At 29.2% G+C, this 21,220-nt stretch overlaps 1 protein-coding gene across 2 annotated transcripts in view; it reads left to right on the top strand.

The window, feature by feature from the left end:
* The first annotated feature begins 5,309 nt into the window (after window positions 1–5,309).
* The window catches only part of LOC145334646 (rabphilin-3A-like), a 64,781-nt gene continuing 48,870 nt past the window's right edge, over window positions 5,310–21,220 (top strand). For both annotated transcript variants that reach the window (XM_080180186.1, XM_080180194.1), the window contains exons 1-4: window positions 5,310–5,372; window positions 19,225–19,421; window positions 20,237–20,364; window positions 20,741–20,819. In XM_080180186.1, coding sequence (XP_080036312.1) covers window positions 19,272–19,421; window positions 20,237–20,364; window positions 20,741–20,819 — 357 coding nt within the window. In that variant the 5' untranslated portion in view covers window positions 5,310–5,372; window positions 19,225–19,271. The remainder of the gene's footprint in view (window positions 5,373–19,224; window positions 19,422–20,236; window positions 20,365–20,740; window positions 20,820–21,220) is intronic.

Here is a 21,220-nt window from a genome sequence, read left to right as displayed (position 1 = left end):
CGACCCTAATTATAGAAAAGCTTCGCTTTTGAAAAGGATATTTCATATACGAGGAAATTTTATCATTTTTTGATAATATAGTGTATCCTAAAAACGATTGAGGACCCTGAATGATTGACATATATTCCCACAGAGAAGTTTAAATGAAACAAAGTACAAACTTCCAAAAACCTAAATAAAACAATAGTCGGTTTACTTAAATGAAGTTTCTCAACGTAAAATCCAAAAAACAAAAAGTTTGATTAAGAAAATAAAATATAAGTACATTTAAAATTTATATTTAAACCTCATTAAGATATCTAAAAACCCAAAAAAGTACATTAAAATTTTGCTTTCAAAACAGAGTTATTACCAAAGAAAATCTTGATATTTAATTTTTTTAAATGCATAATATGAATAAGTTATAAGTAGTCCTCAGGACTAAGAAGCTGTCATGTAATTAAATAATTTCAACTTGGAGTGTTTAACCATTCACTTCCCTTCAACTCGGTAGTTCTTTTTGCATATAAATTCTTTTTTGTACACTGCCTAGTTATATTAAAAATAAAAACAAGGATGATCACATCCATAAAAGCTCTGAAACCGCAAGACAAATTACTTGTAAAGTGTCACAAAACTAAAAAAACAGAATATAAATGTATTAGTATAAACAAAATTGTAGGTAAATTTGTTGCAAAACTGCTGAAATACAGAATACTGTTAATGGCAGACCTACATTTCTAGGACAGGATAATAGATATACTTCGCTTTTTGTTGTCCTAGAAATCAGTATTTCAATAATTAGATGAATAGGATAATAATATCACAAAACAAATTGTTGTCAAAAAATTAAACATGTTTTTTAAATGGACTTCTGATGACAATTATAAAGTTGCTCTGCTTTATAACTACTACAAAAATCTGACCCTTCAATAATATGTATATACCTGCATACACAGTGTCAAATATTTAATATTGTAATGTAACAGGTGGAGCTATAGTATGGGTGCAAGGCCTGTTTACACGAGGCCATGCTTGCTTGTCTCTGTGTATTTTATGTGTAGTGTGTGTTTGTGTGTCTTATATGTGGGTGCTTGTGTCAAAACTGGTACAAACACGCCCACATTCATTGAAAACCCACATACACACACACACACAACCTAAAAAATAAAAAATCATAATAGATAAAAATTTTGACGTTAATTTTTGTTTGGTTAAATTTTAAAAAAATGTCTTTTGTCCTTAATATTTCTACTATAATACACACCCAAACCTGTACCAATTTGATACTTAAGTTCAAAAACACACTCACACACAAATACACACACACACACACATATGAAGAGCATGCACGTAGGAATGATTCGTTGTATACCATTAGTACCAAGTCTCCGTTAGCTCTGTGAGGAGGCTATGAGTGTGTGTGTGGCCTTTTAAAATGTTCTCTTCTTACCTCTTAATATTACTCTATGTCTCTCTTTCTTTTCTTTCTCACTTTTAATTTCATGCTCCCTTTTATCTGTCTCTCTCTCTCTCTCTCTCTTTCTCTCTCTTTCTCTCTCTTTATCTCTCTCTCTATCTCTCTATTTCTCTCTCTCTCTCTCTCTCTCTCTCACTATAAAATTCTCTGTTGCTCTCTATATTCCATGTTTTCTCTCTCTTTGGTGTTGTAGAACATATAAAATGACTCTCCTCTCTTTAATCAGAGTGTAACAGATGTTTCAGTATTCAACAAGTAAAACTCTACAATATAATAATAAAAGTCAATTTCAAATTTTAACATTTAACAGTGCTGTCATTACAGCTGTTTTTAAAGTGATTTATCATCAAACAATTTTAACAAATGATTTTTATATCTTTTTATAAAAAAAATTGGTTAAATAGTGATTATATTCTTTATGGTATACACATATGTCCATACACATATTTACATTGGATAAAAATAGATTAATGTCTAATAATATAGTACCAAGGTTATCGATTTTAATTATTTCTAGCATTTAAAAAAAACTCATATATTTTTTATATGTCACAGATAAATGTTATAATTCAATGTTAAAAATTGATATGATTACAATTATACTTTTTTATTTTAAAATGATGAAAAAGCCAGCTGTTTATAATATTTGTCTGTAACCTAATTTTTTTAGTAATATTGCTCATGTAGGGTAGTGGTCTAAAATTACCAAATAAACCTCTTTTTCCAATTAAATAAGTAGTTGCTTTTAAGCACTGATATAAAAATTGATCTTTAAAAATGTAATGCAATATACCTACTTTTTTTTCAGCATTTCTAAAAATTCAAAAATACCAAAATAGTAAATAAAGAAAACTGTTGCAACAATTTATCTTTAGAACATATAACATGATTTGCAATTGTTAGTCTGTCAAAGTTTAGGATGACGAAATATTTATCAGCTTTTGCAATTAAACATCAAAAAAAAAGTTTTACCTCAATATTAGGTAAAAACGTTCAATAATGTTTAGCTCTTTTTGTTTAAACAAGGATGACAACATCCATAAAAGCGAAGCTCTGAAACGGTAGGACAAACGGACATTAACACTTGTGTAATATCAGAACTGAATAATCAGAATGCGAATGTATAAGAGTCAAAGCAAAATTGTAAGTAAATTTGTTGAAAAACTGCTTGATACAGGATAATGATTATGGACATACTTACATTTTTAGGACTTGATTATAGAGTTGCTTCGCTTATAATATTGTACTTTGTTGTCCCAGGAATCAGTATACCAAAAATCAGACCAATCAAATAATTAGGTCACATACAAATTTGTTGTTAAAAATGTAAAAAAATCAACATGTTTAAAATGGACGTACGGACATTCTGGTAATGATTATAGAGTTGCTACGCTTTCTAAATCGTACCTAACTACTAAAGGAATCACCATGCAAAATTTTAAATCGATAGGACAATTCTAACATGCCTAAATTAACGAAAAAAAACTATTTAAAAAAGTAAAAAAATCAACATGTTTAAAATGGACGTACGGACATTTTGGTAATGATTATAGAGTTGCTACGCTTTCTAAATCGTACCTAACTACTAAAGGAATCACCATGCAAAATTTGAAATCGATCGGACAATTCTAACATGTCTAAATTAACGAAAAAAGCTATCCGTTACGGGCGGACGGACGGACGGACCGACCCTAATTATAGAAAAGCTTCGCTTTTAATAACATCAAATGCAATAACTATTAAGCCTCCTATTATACCAAAGGAGTTATTTATAAAAGAATTAATTTTTTTTTTGGTTTATCTTATTATGGCCATTGCTTTTGGGTAAAAAATAATTGAACCAATGTCATGTGGTCGTTAAATGCTGCACTCCCTTTTAAGCATAGTCCCCTTAAAAACAAAAAGCTTGGGGCTGCTTTTATCTTAATATTAGTTTAAAAGGTTAATCTTGGAAAAAAGTTACAGAATAAATGTTGCTATCTGGATTAAATATGGGGAAAAGAGATAAACTTATTTCTTACATGCAAATAAATCCTATAAATATTAAAAGATCAGAACATTTAAAACGGATAAGCTTCTGGACTTAGGAATACCCATCCCCTAAACAAAGTTATCCCTTCAGTACCTTTGAAATTTTCAGTCAATTTTCTTGATACTTATTTTCTGGTAAGAAAGTAGATAAATTGTTTGAGACATCACTCCTTACATGCTAAAAATAGATTTACGTTGCATGTTTCACAATTTTATCTACAATCATTTTTGTAAAAAGAATTTCATTTAAAATGATAAAAAAAATACCTTTATATAGGTTGGTAAAATAGATATCAGAATAATGCTTCGATACAAGGGTAAAGTTAATTTACTGAGTTAATCTTCTTTTTTTCATTTTGTAAAGCTTTATAACACCTTATAATATTCTATATTTAGAACTATATTTGCTTTTAATAACTATATTTTTTCCTTGCTTTTAATTATTACTAGCGGCTTCGTCCCTAGCCTCTAGGGGCTTTGCCCCAAGAGGTTTAATCAAACCAATAAATCGTATTTCAGATTTAAAAGAAAAATAAAAAAAATATCGGGGGGGGGGTATTTTTTATTTTTAGGGGGGTTGGGGGTGTACCACCACCCAAGAAAATAGTTATAAACCTTCCTGGGACCTATGAGAAGCTACCCTGTAAAGGAGTACCCGATCGGTTCAGCGGTTAGCGAGATCCTTTGCTACAAACAAACACACAAACAAACAGACAGACACCGTTCTACTTTGTATTATAGATAGATTTACCGTACTCTTTTAGAATATTATTATACACATTATTTTTTTTGCGATGCAAAAATAAAATAGATTATTTAATGAACCCATTAGCACAAAAGTATTATTTCTTTAAAATGAAGGAGAGAGGTGTTAATTAATATTCCTTTGTTTTTATTTATACTTCATTAAGGCCAGGGGAAAAAATTGTTGTCAGATTCCTCACATTATTTCATATTATTTCGTATTCGTATTTATTCGTATTTCGTTACATCGGATTTTTATAGTTTTGTCTTTCTTTTTTACGAAAAGGCAAGATTTCGATCTTTTAGAAACCTAAAAGATAATTGTAAACGTGTTTCTTTGAAATGCAGTGTAGATGAACTTTGAAAAGAATCTTATTTTTGACCTAATGATCAATCATATTTTATATTGCCTGTATTTAAGATTTCATGTGGATAAAAAGATGAGATTATTGAGTCATCAAAATAAAATGCACAGCTAAACGTTATTTATTTGAGGTTACTTTTAAAAATCTTAATAAACATTTCTATAATCTTCTTTGTTTATTTAAACACGTTTTTAAAAAGGTGTTTGAAGTCTTAGCTAAACCTTGATCAGTTGTTTGCTGATTCGAAGTATACAACTATGAAAGTATCCGTTAAAGGTAACTTTACAAAATGTCTCAAAAATCAGTCATGTGACGTCATAAAATTGAGGAAGATTAGAGAAGAAGTAAGATAGAAAACCACTAACAAAGAGATGATAATCCCTCATTTTTATGACGTTACATGGCTGATTTTTGATACACTTTGTAAAGTTGCCGTAAAAGCAAAGTAGCAAAGTAAGAAGAATTGTCATTGAAGTACTAGAACAATTAAAACTACTCGTTCTCAGCCTTATCAAATTTAGAGAAAGCAATTTGAAAATGATCTCAAAAATAAACTATTTGTGCTACTTTAAAATCAAATTAAGAGCTGATAACATCATGAAAAAACCTAAATTGCATACGATGACCTTGAACACATAAATTACAAATTATCTACTCTAAGAAAATTTTAGTCCTTGTTTTAAAAATGTAATGTAGTTTGTCTAACAGAAATCTAATCTAGATAAAAATGTAAAGAATTCTGAAATAAAGAATATCAGATCTATGTTATACAGGTAGGCAGCTTTTTATTACGTGAATCAATTCTATGCCATGGGTATGTCAGAACCATTCTAAACCTTTTCGTTAGAAATATAATTAAACAAGTATTTTTACCCTATAAATAGAAGCCATTCAATTATTTCAATTAATTGTTACCTATGAAACCCCAAATAATAGTTAACCCTGCAGGACTTCTTTTTTTTATTTATACTTGGAGTGTTAGAATAGTTATTTCTCGCATCGTATTATAAACAGCTTTCCGCGGATATAGAATGTACAATTATTAAATTAAAACCAATTTTTTTTTCAGCCCCAAGGTGCCGAAGGCACGTCTAAAAAACTGGTTTTAATCTTATGATTGTACATTTTCATATTCGTAGAAAGCTGGATATAATATGATGCTAGACATACTTTTTTCGTATGGATGAAAACCGGTTCCTATTCACCGGATTCGAAATACGAGAAATTAAATTAATTAGTAATCAATTACGGAGAAGTTTGATATAAATTACAATAATATTTGTTTTGTTAAACGTTTGTCTAAAGTCAAACTAACAAAATTGTTAAATACTTAGGCTATCGGCTTTACCTTTTTAATCAATAAAGTACCTATTAACCATTCCAAAAGCCCGATGTCCGTTCATTCGTATGTCCATATACATGGACGTTTTTGAAGCAAGGTAATTAATATTTTGGTTTCTTAGAAAGATTAATACCTGAAAATTTTAGTAGATATTTCAATAACTAATGCGGATCTATTGTTTCTGAGTGATAAGGTCTAGTTTTATAAGTTTTATATAAATGAGTATTTTCATCCTTGCTTTCATACAATCTAAAACCTTTTATAAAGCTAGATAACATACGTTAAAACACGTATTTTTATTTGATTAAAATTAGTCATACATTTATAAATAAATGAATGTATAAAAGTATGTTTGCATAGCTTGACAAAAGGTCTCTGAAACTATCACATAAAACAACGATTAAATTAAACTAATTATTTTAAGATTTTAGTGTTAACATTCATTTAGCTACTTTAGTATTGAGCTTCAGTGGACAAAATAAGCTTTAATATTATTTAAAATTTCTAATAATATGTTTTTTTACACTAAAACGTATTTTATAATGTATTTGCTATAGTTAATTTTTAACAACATTACATGTTTGAATAATATTTTGATGAAATTAATGCGGGTACAAGGTGAAATATGAATTAGACTAACCACGTATTCATAATTAACAGTTAGGAGATTCATAACATTTCTACACTCTTAAAAAAGTGTAACAAAAAAATTCCCACAATTCTAATTTCTAAAAGACATTCCATTATTAAAACATGTTTAATTTGTAATGGATATTAAGAACCCGTGTTCATCAACAGGGAGGTGGGGTTGGCAGATTTTATGTAGATCTCGCAATCATGGAGTTAAAAAAAATCACAGTAAATAGAAAATTATGCTTATCAGAAACAAGAAAACTTAAATACATAAAAAAAACATATAATCATTTACCCATCAAATCACGGAATGTAAAAGATATAACACTTACCGAAAATGATGATTTTATCTGATGTTTCTTTATGATTACGATAAATCTCCATTGATCATCGCATCCAGAAATAATATTTTCAAGATATGTCAAAAGTTTTCAACTTTTCCACTGAATAACACAAAACATATTGATTGTGAAATAATATTATTGAGATTTGTTTTTACATTAAGTTAACGGTTTACATATGCAAATTCTTTAGCATCATGTATTATAATATTCACCCAAACTTATAAAACAGAAATTATACATATAATTTTTTGAATAATTGAACTTATTACAAAGGTCTAAACAGTCGTTTAACAAGTTTAGGAAGTTACATTTAAGTTCTGCAATTGCATTGCCAACCGTATATTTGACAAATTTTAAAATTTGTTTAGTAGCTTAGAATTTCATAATAAAGCTAACGAAAAGAAGAGGGATTGTTTTAAATAGCTGTACCCCCACTTATAGAGATTTTGAGAGCTGTCAGCTTAACCTTTAAATAGCCAAATTTTTGCAAGTTTTTGGAAACAACGCCATAAATTTGAAATAAATGTGGTATATGCTTTTCTCTGCTTATGTAACGCATATATTTTAAAATTACTTAAGTAACATATATATTTTTAGCGTTGTCTAAAGAAAAAAAACTTTAAAAAAAACAGTTGTGGTTTAACCAACTTTTAAAGTGTAAGTTTCACGCTCAGTGAGAGAGCAAACATTTCTTAAGACAAAATTTTCTGCAATCTATGGGGTCCTTGAAGAAAAAGTGAGGTATTTCTTTTGTGAATTCATCTATTCTATACATAAACGTTTCCTTGAATGAATCTTTGAAAGTTTTTTTTTCAATTTTTACAGATATTACTTTTGGTAAAGTTTGAGAGGGTCTAAACTAATTAGAACAAAGTTTGTAAAGTTAAAACTAGTAATCTATTTATTTCAATTAGCCTTAATCTAATTTTTATAAACTTTTTTTTGTATATTACATACTCTTCCAAGAATTATGTAAAAAAATCATTATTTTGATGAGAAAAAAAAAGAAAAATATTGTTGAAATGTGAATCATATCTATTCTTTAGTACATATTACTTAAATGGAACAGCTAAACATTTACCTTTTTCTCAAATGATAAATCCTAGATCTCCTAGGAGTATCATAAGCGAAGAATATCTATAATTCTTAACCATTATTGACTTTAAGGGTTAGCAATTTTAAGCTATGTCATTATAATATTTAATGTTCGTTTGTTCGATTTGCATTTAATAGTGTTTTGCTTATATGAACTTGGTTGCTCTAAAATGCTGTTGTTGTGGTATAAATAGCCTTTTTAAAACAAAATTCATTCCTTGAAATTTTATGCTCTAATAAGAATAGGTTTGTTTTAATAAAGAATATAAAAATGATAAGTATGTATCATATTATATTTTGTAATTACAGTAAATGAAGAAATATGACACAAATGTATTTTTGCTAGCATTAAGGAATACAGGGAAAATTAGGATTTGTGACTTTGTAAAGAGTGATTGCCAGATTCGTCCAAGAATTCTTTGATGACATTGATATTTTATGGGAAAGTGTAAATTTTTAATTAAAAATATTTTAAGATTTTTGTTAGAAGGGATAAGACAATAGCCGATAAATTGATTTATATCCCCAAAGATGACACACAAAATTACCCCTTCTATAGAATACAATTAGTGGTTGAAACGTTAAGGATCCCTACTTAATGAATCAACAAATTAGAATGAAATAAAAGTCCTCAAAGATTTTATGTCAACGAATAAGAAAACGTTATTATAAAACTTCGGGTAATAGCGTAGTAAACAGCGCAATGTCCTTTAAATGGCTTTTGTTTTGTTAGTAAAAAATAAGGAAATACAAGTTTGAAATTTATTTGCCTACTCCTGTTTCCATGGTATGACCTAAGGATAATAGAAATATGAAAAATAATAAGATAATCCTTATTTGGTTTGTTTCATACTCCATTAATACTCAATTATTTTCCTAGCATTAATTCAGAATTAGAATCGTAGCTAATATAAGAATGGGATATTACGTCAGCGTTAATTACTATGCCAGAACGTCACTAGAGAATAGAGTAAGTTAAGCAAAATATTTTGTAATAAATATAGTAGATCTGGATGGTCAAGCTGTATCCATTTTCCGTCAAAGTTAAGAAGGAAATTTTAACAAAATTTCCCGAAAGCTAACTTTATTATAAGAAAAATCAATAATTCATATCTGACTTATCATACATTTTTAAAAAATATGCTTTACATTATACTAGGGAAGATACTATTTCACGTTGTAATTTACCCAAGAAATAAATACATAAACAAACAATAACTTTCCCTTCGTATCCAAATTTGTACACTTTCTAACTAATATTGTGACCGAATTGTTCCTCCGTTGTTTTTCTATTGGCTGATTTAGAGGAAATGTATCTAGGTTTTATGTATTTATTTTTCATAGATTACAAATTATAACACATGTTGGTTTTCAAAATTATTTATTTGGTTGCTAACTTGCTATTTTGTATTTAATTACATTTACATACATACAAATAATATAGGGAATAGTCCCTTTCGTAACATCACCCCATACGGGGCGATTCATCGTATTTTTAAAATGGCTTTTTATAGGTTATTTTAGGTTAGGTTATATTGGGTTAGGTGATTGCCCCACAGGGTTGGGTAATTGGCCCCGCAGGGTTAGAGCCCCCCGCAGGGGCTAGAAATAGGAGAAAAGCTAATGTGAAAATACGAAGAATCGCCCCATAAGGTGCGATGTTACGAAAGGGACTGGTGGTAATAATTATTCTTGCTTATTATTACCATCATGATATTTGTTATTTACAATAACAACATGTAAATCAATAATTTACTTAGGGATAAGACAATGAAAGATAACTAGATGTACACTGCACAGGCTTAATGATGATAAACAAAATAATACCTCTTATAGATTAAAAATTCTTTGTTGAAAAGTTGGGCCTTTTTAGTTTATGAATCAATCGAGATATATTTAGAGTATCCAAAGTTTTTGAGCCAGCAAATAGGAGATGTGTTTATAAAACTTTGAGTACTAATATAATTTACGGTCAAATTTACTGGTTATTAATGTATTCTTCTGAAAATCTAAAGTTATTGTTAATTTTAACATAAACATAAAAACATAAAAAACATTTATTCAGTGACAGATTACGCCCCGTCTTACGAAGCAGTACATACAATAGTACACCAAGCTACTGCTTAGTACCAGGTGTACTTTACAATTTTTCATAATATTTATAAATTTAAATTGCATGACTAACACTAGATGTTATGTGTGGCACTGATTAGGCTTCCCTAAAAGTAGGAATATGCGTATCCGAGATGTTTGCATTGCCTTTTTTAGGTTGGCATTAGGTTAATAAGAAAAATAAGAAATAATAATGTCAAAATAAGTGTAGGTAAAATTAAATGGACAGGGGAAAAAGAGAAGGAAAGAAGGGTTACAACAAATTTTAAGGCTAGTTTTTCTTAAATTTTAAAACCATTTCTGTAATTAATGATGCAAGGTTTTTAATAAATCCAGGCAAATCAATATATTTTAAGTACATTCATTACATTCTTCAATATTACATATAGATTTAAAAAGTTCATCTTTAAGATTTAATGCAAATGTTTTTTTAGGAATATTCTCATTTAAAAGATCTTTTTCATGACAAAAATTATTCCATAGTCTTTGGAATGAAAATAATGGAAACCTTTCAATTTTTTTAAATTTGGCTATTAGAATATAAAACTCACTAGAATTTCTTAGTTGTCTCTGATTTCTTAGATTATTTCTAATCCATACACCATCAAAAGAATTTGGTAGCCTCCAGCGAATAAAATCATAAAAAAATAGTAGTTTTGTATAAATAGATAGCTCCTTAATAGGCAAAACATTAATTTTTTTAAACAAAGGTGGCGTATGGCTGTTATAAGCGGATTTGTGTATAATTCTAATAGCTTTTTTTTGTAGAACTACTAAAGGCTTAATAGATGATTCTAAGCCACAGCTCCATGCTGGCAAGCAATACAATAAATGGCTATTTATAAAAGAGTGGAATAGTGTTACTAAGGATTTTTCACATAATATATGCTTAACTCTATTGATTAAAAACAGACTTCTAGATATTTTTTTCCTTAAATATTCAATATGGTATTTAAAGTTAAGTTGAGAATCAATAAACACACCCAAAAATTTAATTGCAGGAATTTCACTCTGTTGGTTGATATAACCCAAATATCTAATTTTATCTGTATCATTCTCATTTTCATTATTAAAATCTAATTTAATTTTAATTTGTTCCCAAGTTATGGAATCCTCCCTTTTATTAAAGATCATAAATTTAGTTTTAGTTGGATTAAGAGACATTTCATTGCAACGAAACCAATCACAGATATTTTTAAGTTCAATGTTGAGTATTTCAATTATCTCATTCAAATCTTTTCCTGATATCAAAAAATTACTGTCATCTGCAAAGAGTAGTGTCATTAAGCTAGTACAATTTTTAATATCATTGATATAAACTAGAAACAAAATTGGACCCAAAATACTTCCCTGTGGGACACCCTTGCTGATTCCTAATAAATCACTTTTTTCGCCATTTGTATAAACAAACTGATTTCTATTACTTAAATAGTTTTTAAACCATTCTAATTCTAATCCATGTATACCAATTTTTTAAAGTTTTTTTAATAAAATTGTATGCGAAATTGTATCAAAACATTTAGCAAGATCACAGAATACCCCTATAGTAATTAAATTTTCATTTTTTGCTTGTCCTAGATAATTCAAAAGGTGAATCATAGGATGTAGTGTAGATTTTTTTGCTTGAAATCCATATTGATGTTCATAGATAATTTGATTAAATTCAAGATATCTTGTGAGTTGTTCAGATACAATTTTTTCTAACAATTTTGAAAAAATAGGTAGCAAACTTATTGGACGATAATTGCCAGGGTTACATTTATCCATTTTAGAGCTGTTACTATATTTAAAAATTGGCAAAACTTTAGCAATTTTTAATTGTGAAGGAATTTGACCTGTTTTAATAGATTGGTTAATAATGTGAACAAGAGGTACGGCAATACTATTTATAATTTGTTTTAATAAACAATTTGATAATCCAAACATGTCAGAGCTCTTTTTATTTTCCATTTTTTTCACTAAATTAAAAAGAACATGAATATTTATTTCTCTTAGCTTAAATACACTGTCTGTATCAGGAATAAAGTCGCACGGATTAAGTGGGGAAGGGTTAATTTGGCTGGCAATTTCATCAGCAATTGAAGTAAAATAAGTATTAAATTTGTTAGAAATATCATGATTATTACTGTAAGATGTATCATTGACAATTATTTCATCTATACACGATGTCTTGTCATTTGATTTTGAGATTACTTGTCTTAAAGTTTGCCAGGTTTTTCTTAGATTTTCTTTATTTTGATTAAGTTGTTCCCTGTAAAAAATTTTCTTTGCATCTTTTATTGCCTTATTGTAAATGTCCCTATATGTTGTATATGCAATGTTATTTTCTGGTGTTTTATTTTTTGAATAAATTGTCCCCAGCTCAAGTTTTTTTCGTCTAGAAATCATAAGCCCTCCCGTCATAAATCCCTCTATTTTATGAATATTTTTATTAAATTTAACTTCTTTGATGGGAAAATGTAAATTAAAAGCACAATCAAATACTTCATGAAAGTTTTCAAAACTAATTTGTGGGTTTAGTTCATTAAGAACATTACCCCAGTTGTTCGTGTTTAACATTGCATTAAATTGATTAATTTTTTCACTTGTTATATCCCTGCTGATAAATGTTTTAGGCTTTTCTATTTTTTGTGTTTGAGAACTAACATGAAAAATAGGGAAATGATCGGAAATTGAGTTCAGAATAACGCCAGATTCCAATGTATTATTGCAAGAATTAGATAAAATATTATCAATCAATGTACATGAAGCATGTGTAACTCTAGTTGGTTTAGTAATTAAAGGCAAAAACCCATTAGATAAAGTGTTCTCTATAAAATCATTTGTTTTTAAATGAGATTCAAATTTAAGGAGATCTAAATTCAAGTCAGACATGATGTAAGAGTCACCTTTATAAGATGACATTGCTGCTTGTAAATTTGATATTTTATCAATGAAATATTCCATCTGATCATTAGAACTCATGCCTTGTATTGGAGAATTAGGACGATAGACACAACTAATTATATTGCTTTTTTTCTGTTCAGTAATAACTTTCAATGTTAAAGATTCAAAAAGATTTTCTTCAAAATATGATAAATCATCAATTACAGTAAATCTATGTTTTTTATGAATATAGATTCCAACTCCCCCTCCCTTCCCCTTTTTTCTAGATGAGAATACAAAATTATAATTTTCAAGTTTATATAGATCTTGATCAATAATTGAAAATATTTCTTGAATACAAATTATGTCAAAAAAAATGTTGTTTTGTAGAAGAAAATTGATATATTCTTTAAATTCATCAAATTTCGAGGGTAAAGAACCAAGATTCCAGCTTAAAAATTTTATCTTCCTGCAATTCTTAAATTTATTAATGAGTTGTGTGTTGTCAAAATAGGAACATTTTAAATCTATACTGAGATACGGGCTTTCAATTTCGTTTTGATTTGCACTATTTAATTTATCAGCAAAACATTCATTTAGATAATTAATAAAAGTCAAAATTTAAAGAAAAAATAGCACATAAAAAATGTTGTAAAATTTGTAAAATGTGAGAAAACTTGGGAAATTTTATTAAGGAAGGGAATGAGAGAGGGGGTGAGAATATTTTAACTTCCTGTTGAAATAAGATATTTAGGGTGTATGAAGGACATCTTTAAAAATTGAGGGGAAAAAAATAGCGAGAAATACTATTTTGAATAAAATTCAATTACTAGTTTAATTTAGAAGGTTAAGATTAGGTCATAATTACTATTATATATACTAACTTTGAGCACTATTTAATTGTTCATTAGTTCATTGCATGATTTATCAAAAAACTTCACAGATTGTATCCTGTCTCCTTCGTTCTTAATATATTTGATCACTCTACCATCCAGGTGCCAGCATTTAGAGAATTGTTTACTTCTGATCAGTTTCTGCATTACATCATACCTCATTTTGGTGAGGTCGGCGCTTATCGAGTATCTCTCTACACCATTTTTGACGTCAATTTCTCTTATAGGCAGATTTTTTTTGTTTGAGAGGATAAAATCTTTCAATGGGCGACTATGGAACCTTACAATTATAGGTGGAACTTTGTATGATCCATTCTTGTCTTTCGGTATAGGCAGAATATGGGCATTTTTGATGAATTGACCTGGTTCAGTGGGCATTTTGAGACGGTTTTTGTTCGCCTCTAGCAGAGGTTTGAGGACCTCTTCAACTGCTTTCATGGCTGCTTGATTGTGGCCAAGGGACTTTTCCAGATCTTTATCAACTTGTACACCATTGATTCTTACACACTCGTTTCTGCTATGTTGTTCTCTGTCATCAAGCTTGATTTTTAGCAATTTGATTTCAGATTTGTAGCTCTCCATCTCTGTCTTCAAATTTGTGTTAACAACCTTTATGGCGCTAATATCCTTTTCAATTTGTGGGAATTTTTGAATAAGGGGTAGAACCTTCTTGTAATTTTCCTCAAGGACATGGACCCTTTGTATTAAATCATCCAGGCTGTTGAGCTTATCCATCACTTGCTTGTGGTCGGAGGATTGTTTTTCCGTAAGCTTAGTAATAGCCTCCATGATATCTTTGGAGATATCCTCACTTGTCAACTCAATAGGAAGATTTGCAAAACGGTTTTTGTCCGACATTTTTTAAAACAAATTTTGTCCTTTCTGGCTTGAACTATGTATTAAAAGCGAGACATTTAAGACACGTCCGCTCAGTTCAAATATTTTAAGTCAACTGAAGATAAATTTAAAATTATTTAAAACATTTTGTCATCAAATCATGGTTTTTTCGTTAGATATTTATTTTTTTATATAGTCAATTAAAACAAAAATATTTGGGCTACTATTTATATAAAATAAATTTAATATAAAAATTTGTGTATATGAAAATCAAATATCAATAACAATAATCATCAAATATTTTGATAGAAATATTAGTAAACATTAATGTATTAATATATGTTTTCATTGTAATTATAAATTCTATATTTAGGCTGCACTAAAAGCATGAATGAAGTTTGTAAAAAGAAAATGAGTACAGTCACACTGAATAGCGTAAAAATACATATATTTACAATGTGTATGTGTGTTTACAAAAAAAAACATAGAAAAACGATGCAATAAACAACAACAAAAAATTATAAGATAGAAATTATCTATTTATTTTTACACTTTTAATACAGATACCAATGTGGTAATCTACTTTTGGGTTTTATGATAACGTTTCAACCACTCATTGTAATCTACAAAAGGGGTAATTTTGTGTATCATCATTGTACAGTTTCTCTCTGGAGGAGAAGGAAACAACATTCCTACTCATAATGTCAACTTCCCTCCCCCTTTTCCCCCAAAACATTTAATTTGTTTAGTTTAGTTGGACGACCCTGTCTGACATGAAAAAATAATATGAATTTTGCAAGAATGACTTCCAGCATATTATTTGATTTTAATTGACCGATACCTTTATCCCTGTCATCAAACTAAAAATAGCTAGAAAGGTTCACTTTATTGTTAACTTGTCAGCTGTCAAAAAAGTTCAATAATTGGCCGCTAGTTGGTTTAACAAGCACAATATTAGTGAATATGCATTATATTTTATTTTCATGCCACCCTCAAATTTGAAGGTTATATAATTTGCATTTTATTGTACTTTGAATAATTTGAAAAAGTTCCTTTTAAATTAGTAATATTATAAATATTTTGTTTCACCGAAGCTACTTTGTAATCTTGTCTGCCCGTCCGTCCGTCCTTATTGCTATAGGGATAACTAAAAAGCATCTGGTATACAAAATACTTTGTTCGTCAGACTGCCCCTCATGTCGCAAAAGACGTAAAAATAAATATTTATTTAAGGTTTCGGGATTTTCTTTTATTATATCTCTTTCTTTTTTTATGAACATTAAACCTCTGCTCTATAATCTTTATCCCTGATTTTTTGGTATAAACTTTCTGATATCGATTATAGAGTTTCCACGCTTTCTAAAGCGTAACAGAAATCAATAGGAAAAGACTAACAGACATTAGTAAAGGTAAAGAGCTAACCGTGACATACGACCGTACAGACCTTAATTATAGAAAAGCTTCGCTTTTAAAAATTGAAGAATAAGAATATTTTGAATAAATCTATCGAATAAAGAGATTTCTCGTATTCATTCGAATCCGGTGGATAGGAACCGATTCTCATCCATACGAAAAAACTATGTCTAGCATCGTATTATATCCAGCTTTCTACGAAAATAAAAATGTACAATAATAAGATTAAACCCAGTTTTTTTAGCCCGTGCCTTCGGCAACTCGGGGCTAAAGAAACTAGTTTTAATCTTGTACATTCTATATCCGCGGAAAGCTGTTTATAATACAATGCGAGAAATAACTATTACATACTATCTGTTTCATGTAGTTAAAACATTTCTAATAAAAAAATGTTACTTACTAACTTCTAAAGAAAATCCATATTAATAAATTTTATTAAACAATAAAACCTAACCATTAATAAACCTTAAGTAAATATTTGAAAATTACTCGGAAAGCAGAACAAAAAGTATTTCTATATGTTATAATTAATCTTTAATAGAATAATGTTTCTTCTTTATAATAATTTACTTTATAATTATTTGACTTAAACATTTAACAATTTTTAAAAAAAAAGATTTTATACTTTAAAATCTTACTGAACAAAAAACATTTTGAAATGGTTTTAAAGAAAAGAGAAGCGAGGCGACGACGGGGTAATTTATCCGGTATACACCTTTACTTTGTTGTTTACTTTTGCCAATCAAACTTATGTAGACATCCTTTGGAGTTCGTATATATAGGCAAAAAATAAAAAAAAATAGCCAAAACAATTTATACAAAGATAATTGGTTTGGATTTTTACTGTACTTATGATCAGAATAACAGTTTAATAGGCAAATTTAAATTCAAATTTAACACAAGAATTTCATAAATGTAGTAGACCAATATGTTTTCTATCTGTAGACATTTTTAACGTCTTAGTCCTCTCCTTCCTGAATTTTAATGAATGTTGAATTAAAAACTTCTCATAACTGGGTTTTTTTCGCCTTTTAAAAATGTTCAGAGATTTAATAATGTATAAAAGATTATCTTTCTCACATCAGCTTGTGTGTAAAATTCTGCTTTTGGTAGCTAGTAAATTTTAGAAGGAATAGAGTGTTGTGAATTATCTAAAACTGGTGTTGACCCTTTTGTCATTAACTTTTTCTAAGGTGATATTCTATTTTTGTACTTAGCCTTTTATGATCAGATTGATTAGTCCTCTTTTCATTGAAATTTTACGCTAATATTTTACTATAAACCATTTGCAGTTAGTTTTATTAAAGCTATTTTGTATGAACCTAAGTTTTCTTTTTCACTTTGCCTGAAAGTTTTTAACTTTTTTTTTGTTTGCAAGTTGTTTGTAGAATATGAATGAGGTCATAATTAGTTAATAACTTTGTTGATTAAAGTTAATTTGAAGCATTAACAGTTTTTAGAAAAACTATTAGAAGTTTTTGAGGTTATATGTATGTGTGGTAGGGTGAAGCGGTTCAACCCTACAAAGCGAGTTCGGTCAAAAGAGCCCCTAGCCTTAAGGATTCTATCAATAAAGTACTACAAGTAGTTACTGTTTGAAAGTTATATTTGAACTGAATATATACAACAAGTTAATAGCTTTATATACAAACAAATTACAATAATGGGTTAGGTAGAAAATGGGTGTGGAGAAGATGGGGGAGCCTCAGCCAGGTGAATAGTAGAGGGGTAGGCTTCGGTAGGGGGTAAGGTAGATGTCCCCCGGAAAAGGGTAGGTTACTGGAACATGCAGAGGGGAGGGGCAAATCCCTCCCCCTATCAGCGGGTGGTAAGTTGACCGCTTTTCTGTGATGGTCAAACAATGGCAGAATGGGTTGGCTAGAATTGTGATAAGGAGGGGATTAACGTCTGGGTGTTATCGGTAGTCTCGGAGCATAGCATGCTCTAGGAACGGCCAATCTGTCTGTCCGACTACCACATATGTATTCGGATCCAAAGGGTGGAGGGGGGGTAAAAACAAATAAAGGCTAGGACTTCCTTGTTCAGGATCAAAATATTTCTTTAAATAATTCACATGGATTACATAAAACTTTAGATATGATGAATGAAAAATTTCTTTATGGACCAACATTCATTTGTAATTCACATGTAAAATTTATGTAGAGTGTAACAGTCAGGGATAAATATATAAAGAACTGGCAAATTTATAGAGGGAGGGGACATTATACTGGTACCGAAAGCTTTATTAGTGATTTATCATTCGTTGACTTGAATATTCTTTTGATAAATCTTGATTGGTTGGTTTAAATTAGTAGTGTCCATACTTTTAATCATTATTCTTAATAAATCAAGGTGCAATATTGTTTGCCATCATTGGAGTTTAGAATCTTTGCAGAGTATCTATGCATCTAAAATCTAAAAATTAGCACATTTACCATTAAAGAAATAATTGTATTACCATTTATCCCTGATTAAAGCACACTCATACAATATACAAAACATTATCATAAATTTGCGAGTTTATAAAAATCCCTCCAAATCCTACACTAAATATTCTACTTCACATTCATTCATTTTTTTAGCGAGAATATGATAACTGTCTGCTTTGAATCAGCCTCTAGGGATCTCCTATCAAGAGGGAGGGGAGTTTCCTAACATTTCCATTTGTTAATTTTTTGAATCACTACACCAATTTAGTTCTCAATTTCAGGGAAGCTACAGACCTAGATGCTAAAGGCGATGCCATATAATTGATAAGTATATTGCAAAATATTTTGTGATGCCTGTCAAACTTTTGTTTTGTTTAAAAGTTTATCTCTTTGACAAATACAATTTCATTGGAAAAGTAAAGGGTAAAAATACTTTGAAAACAGTATTATTTTAATTGAATTAAGTTTTTTTTTATATAGATTTGATAAGTTAAAAATGATGACAAATCCGTATCTATATAAAAACCTTACAGTAAATTAGTTAATTTACAATCATCCTAAATATGGAAAACCAATATAATACCTAAATTTTGCAAACTTCTTTAACAAGTCAGTACTCAGTATCTAATATTTTTTCCAGTGAAAAATATCTTTTTTTTTAGGAGATGCCCTAAATTGTTGAAGCATTGATCGCCTATCCCTACCACACATGGCTGACCGGAAAAGTAGCGCAGGTAGCTGCAGCGCTACCCGGATCCGTCTGTCTCCTGTTGGCGGCGGGAATAGTCTGTCGCCAGGAGATTATGACACGCGTAGAAGGTTGTCCGCGCCCTGCAGCTCAGCTAGCAATGGCTCACAGGTAGGAACATTTAGGAAGCTGAAGCTTATACAAAATATGACGTCATACAATACAAATGACCAATAATATGCCAATACACAGACTAAATTACCAATGACAAGCCATTATAATGTCATTTTTTATAGGTCATCTGCGAGGCAATATACTAATCTGAAATTGGTGCTTTCCATCAAATTGCCTGGCGAGCAAAGAACCCCCTCCCCACGTTCTGAAAAACTCTGTACCAACCCACCCTCCCTATTTATAACTTATTTCAAAATAAGAAATTCAAGTTGTTTGAGCTCGACTAGGCACTTTGAGGGAAACTGCTCTTAACATAAATTTAATTTTCTTGAGTTTTAAAATATCTTATTGTTAACTTTTCAAAAAGTATGTTTTTATATTATTAATTATTAGACTATAAAAGTTGGAAAGATTTTTAATCAATATAATAGATTTGAAATCTGCATAAAATTTTAAGTTTTTTTTTATAAAATTCGTTTTTTATATAATTCTTTATTTAAAGGCGCAAATACGATTTAAGTTAATAAATTTTGACCAATAGGATAGCTGGATTGGAAACTACCTACGCTCTAATTGGTTGAATGATGTACGTCACTTAAGCTTCTCCAATCAGAGCGCAGATAGTTTTCAATCCACCAATCACAGATCTTAAAATTATTTAACTTAATTTGTATTTGCGCCTTTAAATAAAGAATTATATAAAAAACTAATTTTATAAAAAATCCTTAAAATTTTATGCAGATTTCAAATCTATTATATTGATTAAAAATCTTTCCAACTTTTATAGTCTAATAATTATATTAAAATTGTAGATATCCCCGACCTCCCCTGTGCACCGTTCAACGAGTCCTTCCCCCGTGCCTGCCAACAAGGACCAGACCAAGATGTCCAGTGAAGCATGGGTCTGTCCTAATGACCGTCAGCTAGCTCTACGGGCAAAGTATGAATTAGCCATCAATAACCTTATTTGATTTTTTAATAATCATGACTAACAGTTTTAACACCATTAAAGAAAAAGCGATTATCAATTTCATTAAATAATTTTTTTAAATGATATAATTGACATGTTTTTAATAAACTTCACAATAAAGAATTTAAATACTTTAAATAAAATCAATGCTGTAATAGAAAGAAAAAATATTGAAAAGAACAAAAGAAAAAAGTTAAAAATAAAAATTCTTGTGAAATAGTTTTCTTGTTATTTCATATTTTTGAAGGTCTTTGTTAAGTTTAATTTTATTTACAATTAAAACTATCTTCTTATCTACCTATCTAACTATATATCTATTTATCAATCTATCTATCTATCTATCTAGGTTACAGTCGGGATGGTCTGCCAAAACTGCCACTTTAAACCATTGGAAACAGCCAGATCCTTTATCAAATAATGAACAGGTATAGTTAACACTTTTAAGGATACAGGGAAAGAACATTTGTCAGAAAATTTATCTTTCCTAATATGTTAATTTGACAGTCATTAAATAGTGAGAAGAGGAAGGTGATGTAGAGTAATCTGATATTCTCTCTTTAATTTACTAAATTAAGGCTTTTTATTCAAATTGTTTCCATTGAATATTAATAATTCATTAAAAGACACAATCATGAAATATTCAAAAGGGATATGATACAAAAAAAGAAGCACCAAAACATATAATCAACTGAAAGATATAAACCTATGAAGCATTACAGCAGGCCTACCAATCACTAGACTGACATACTAGACTTTAACAACATCCAGCAGATATCAACATTTATGTTTTTGTAAAGGATATAATTATAGAATATACGTGGATATT

This window comes from Acartia tonsa, chromosome 2 (assembly GCF_053477335.1).
Source record: "Acartia tonsa isolate MP-2025a chromosome 2, ASM5347733v1, whole genome shotgun sequence".
Taxonomy (NCBI): Eukaryota; Metazoa; Arthropoda; class Copepoda; order Calanoida; family Acartiidae; genus Acartia; species Acartia tonsa.
This window is presented reverse-complemented; position numbering and strand designations above follow the sequence as displayed.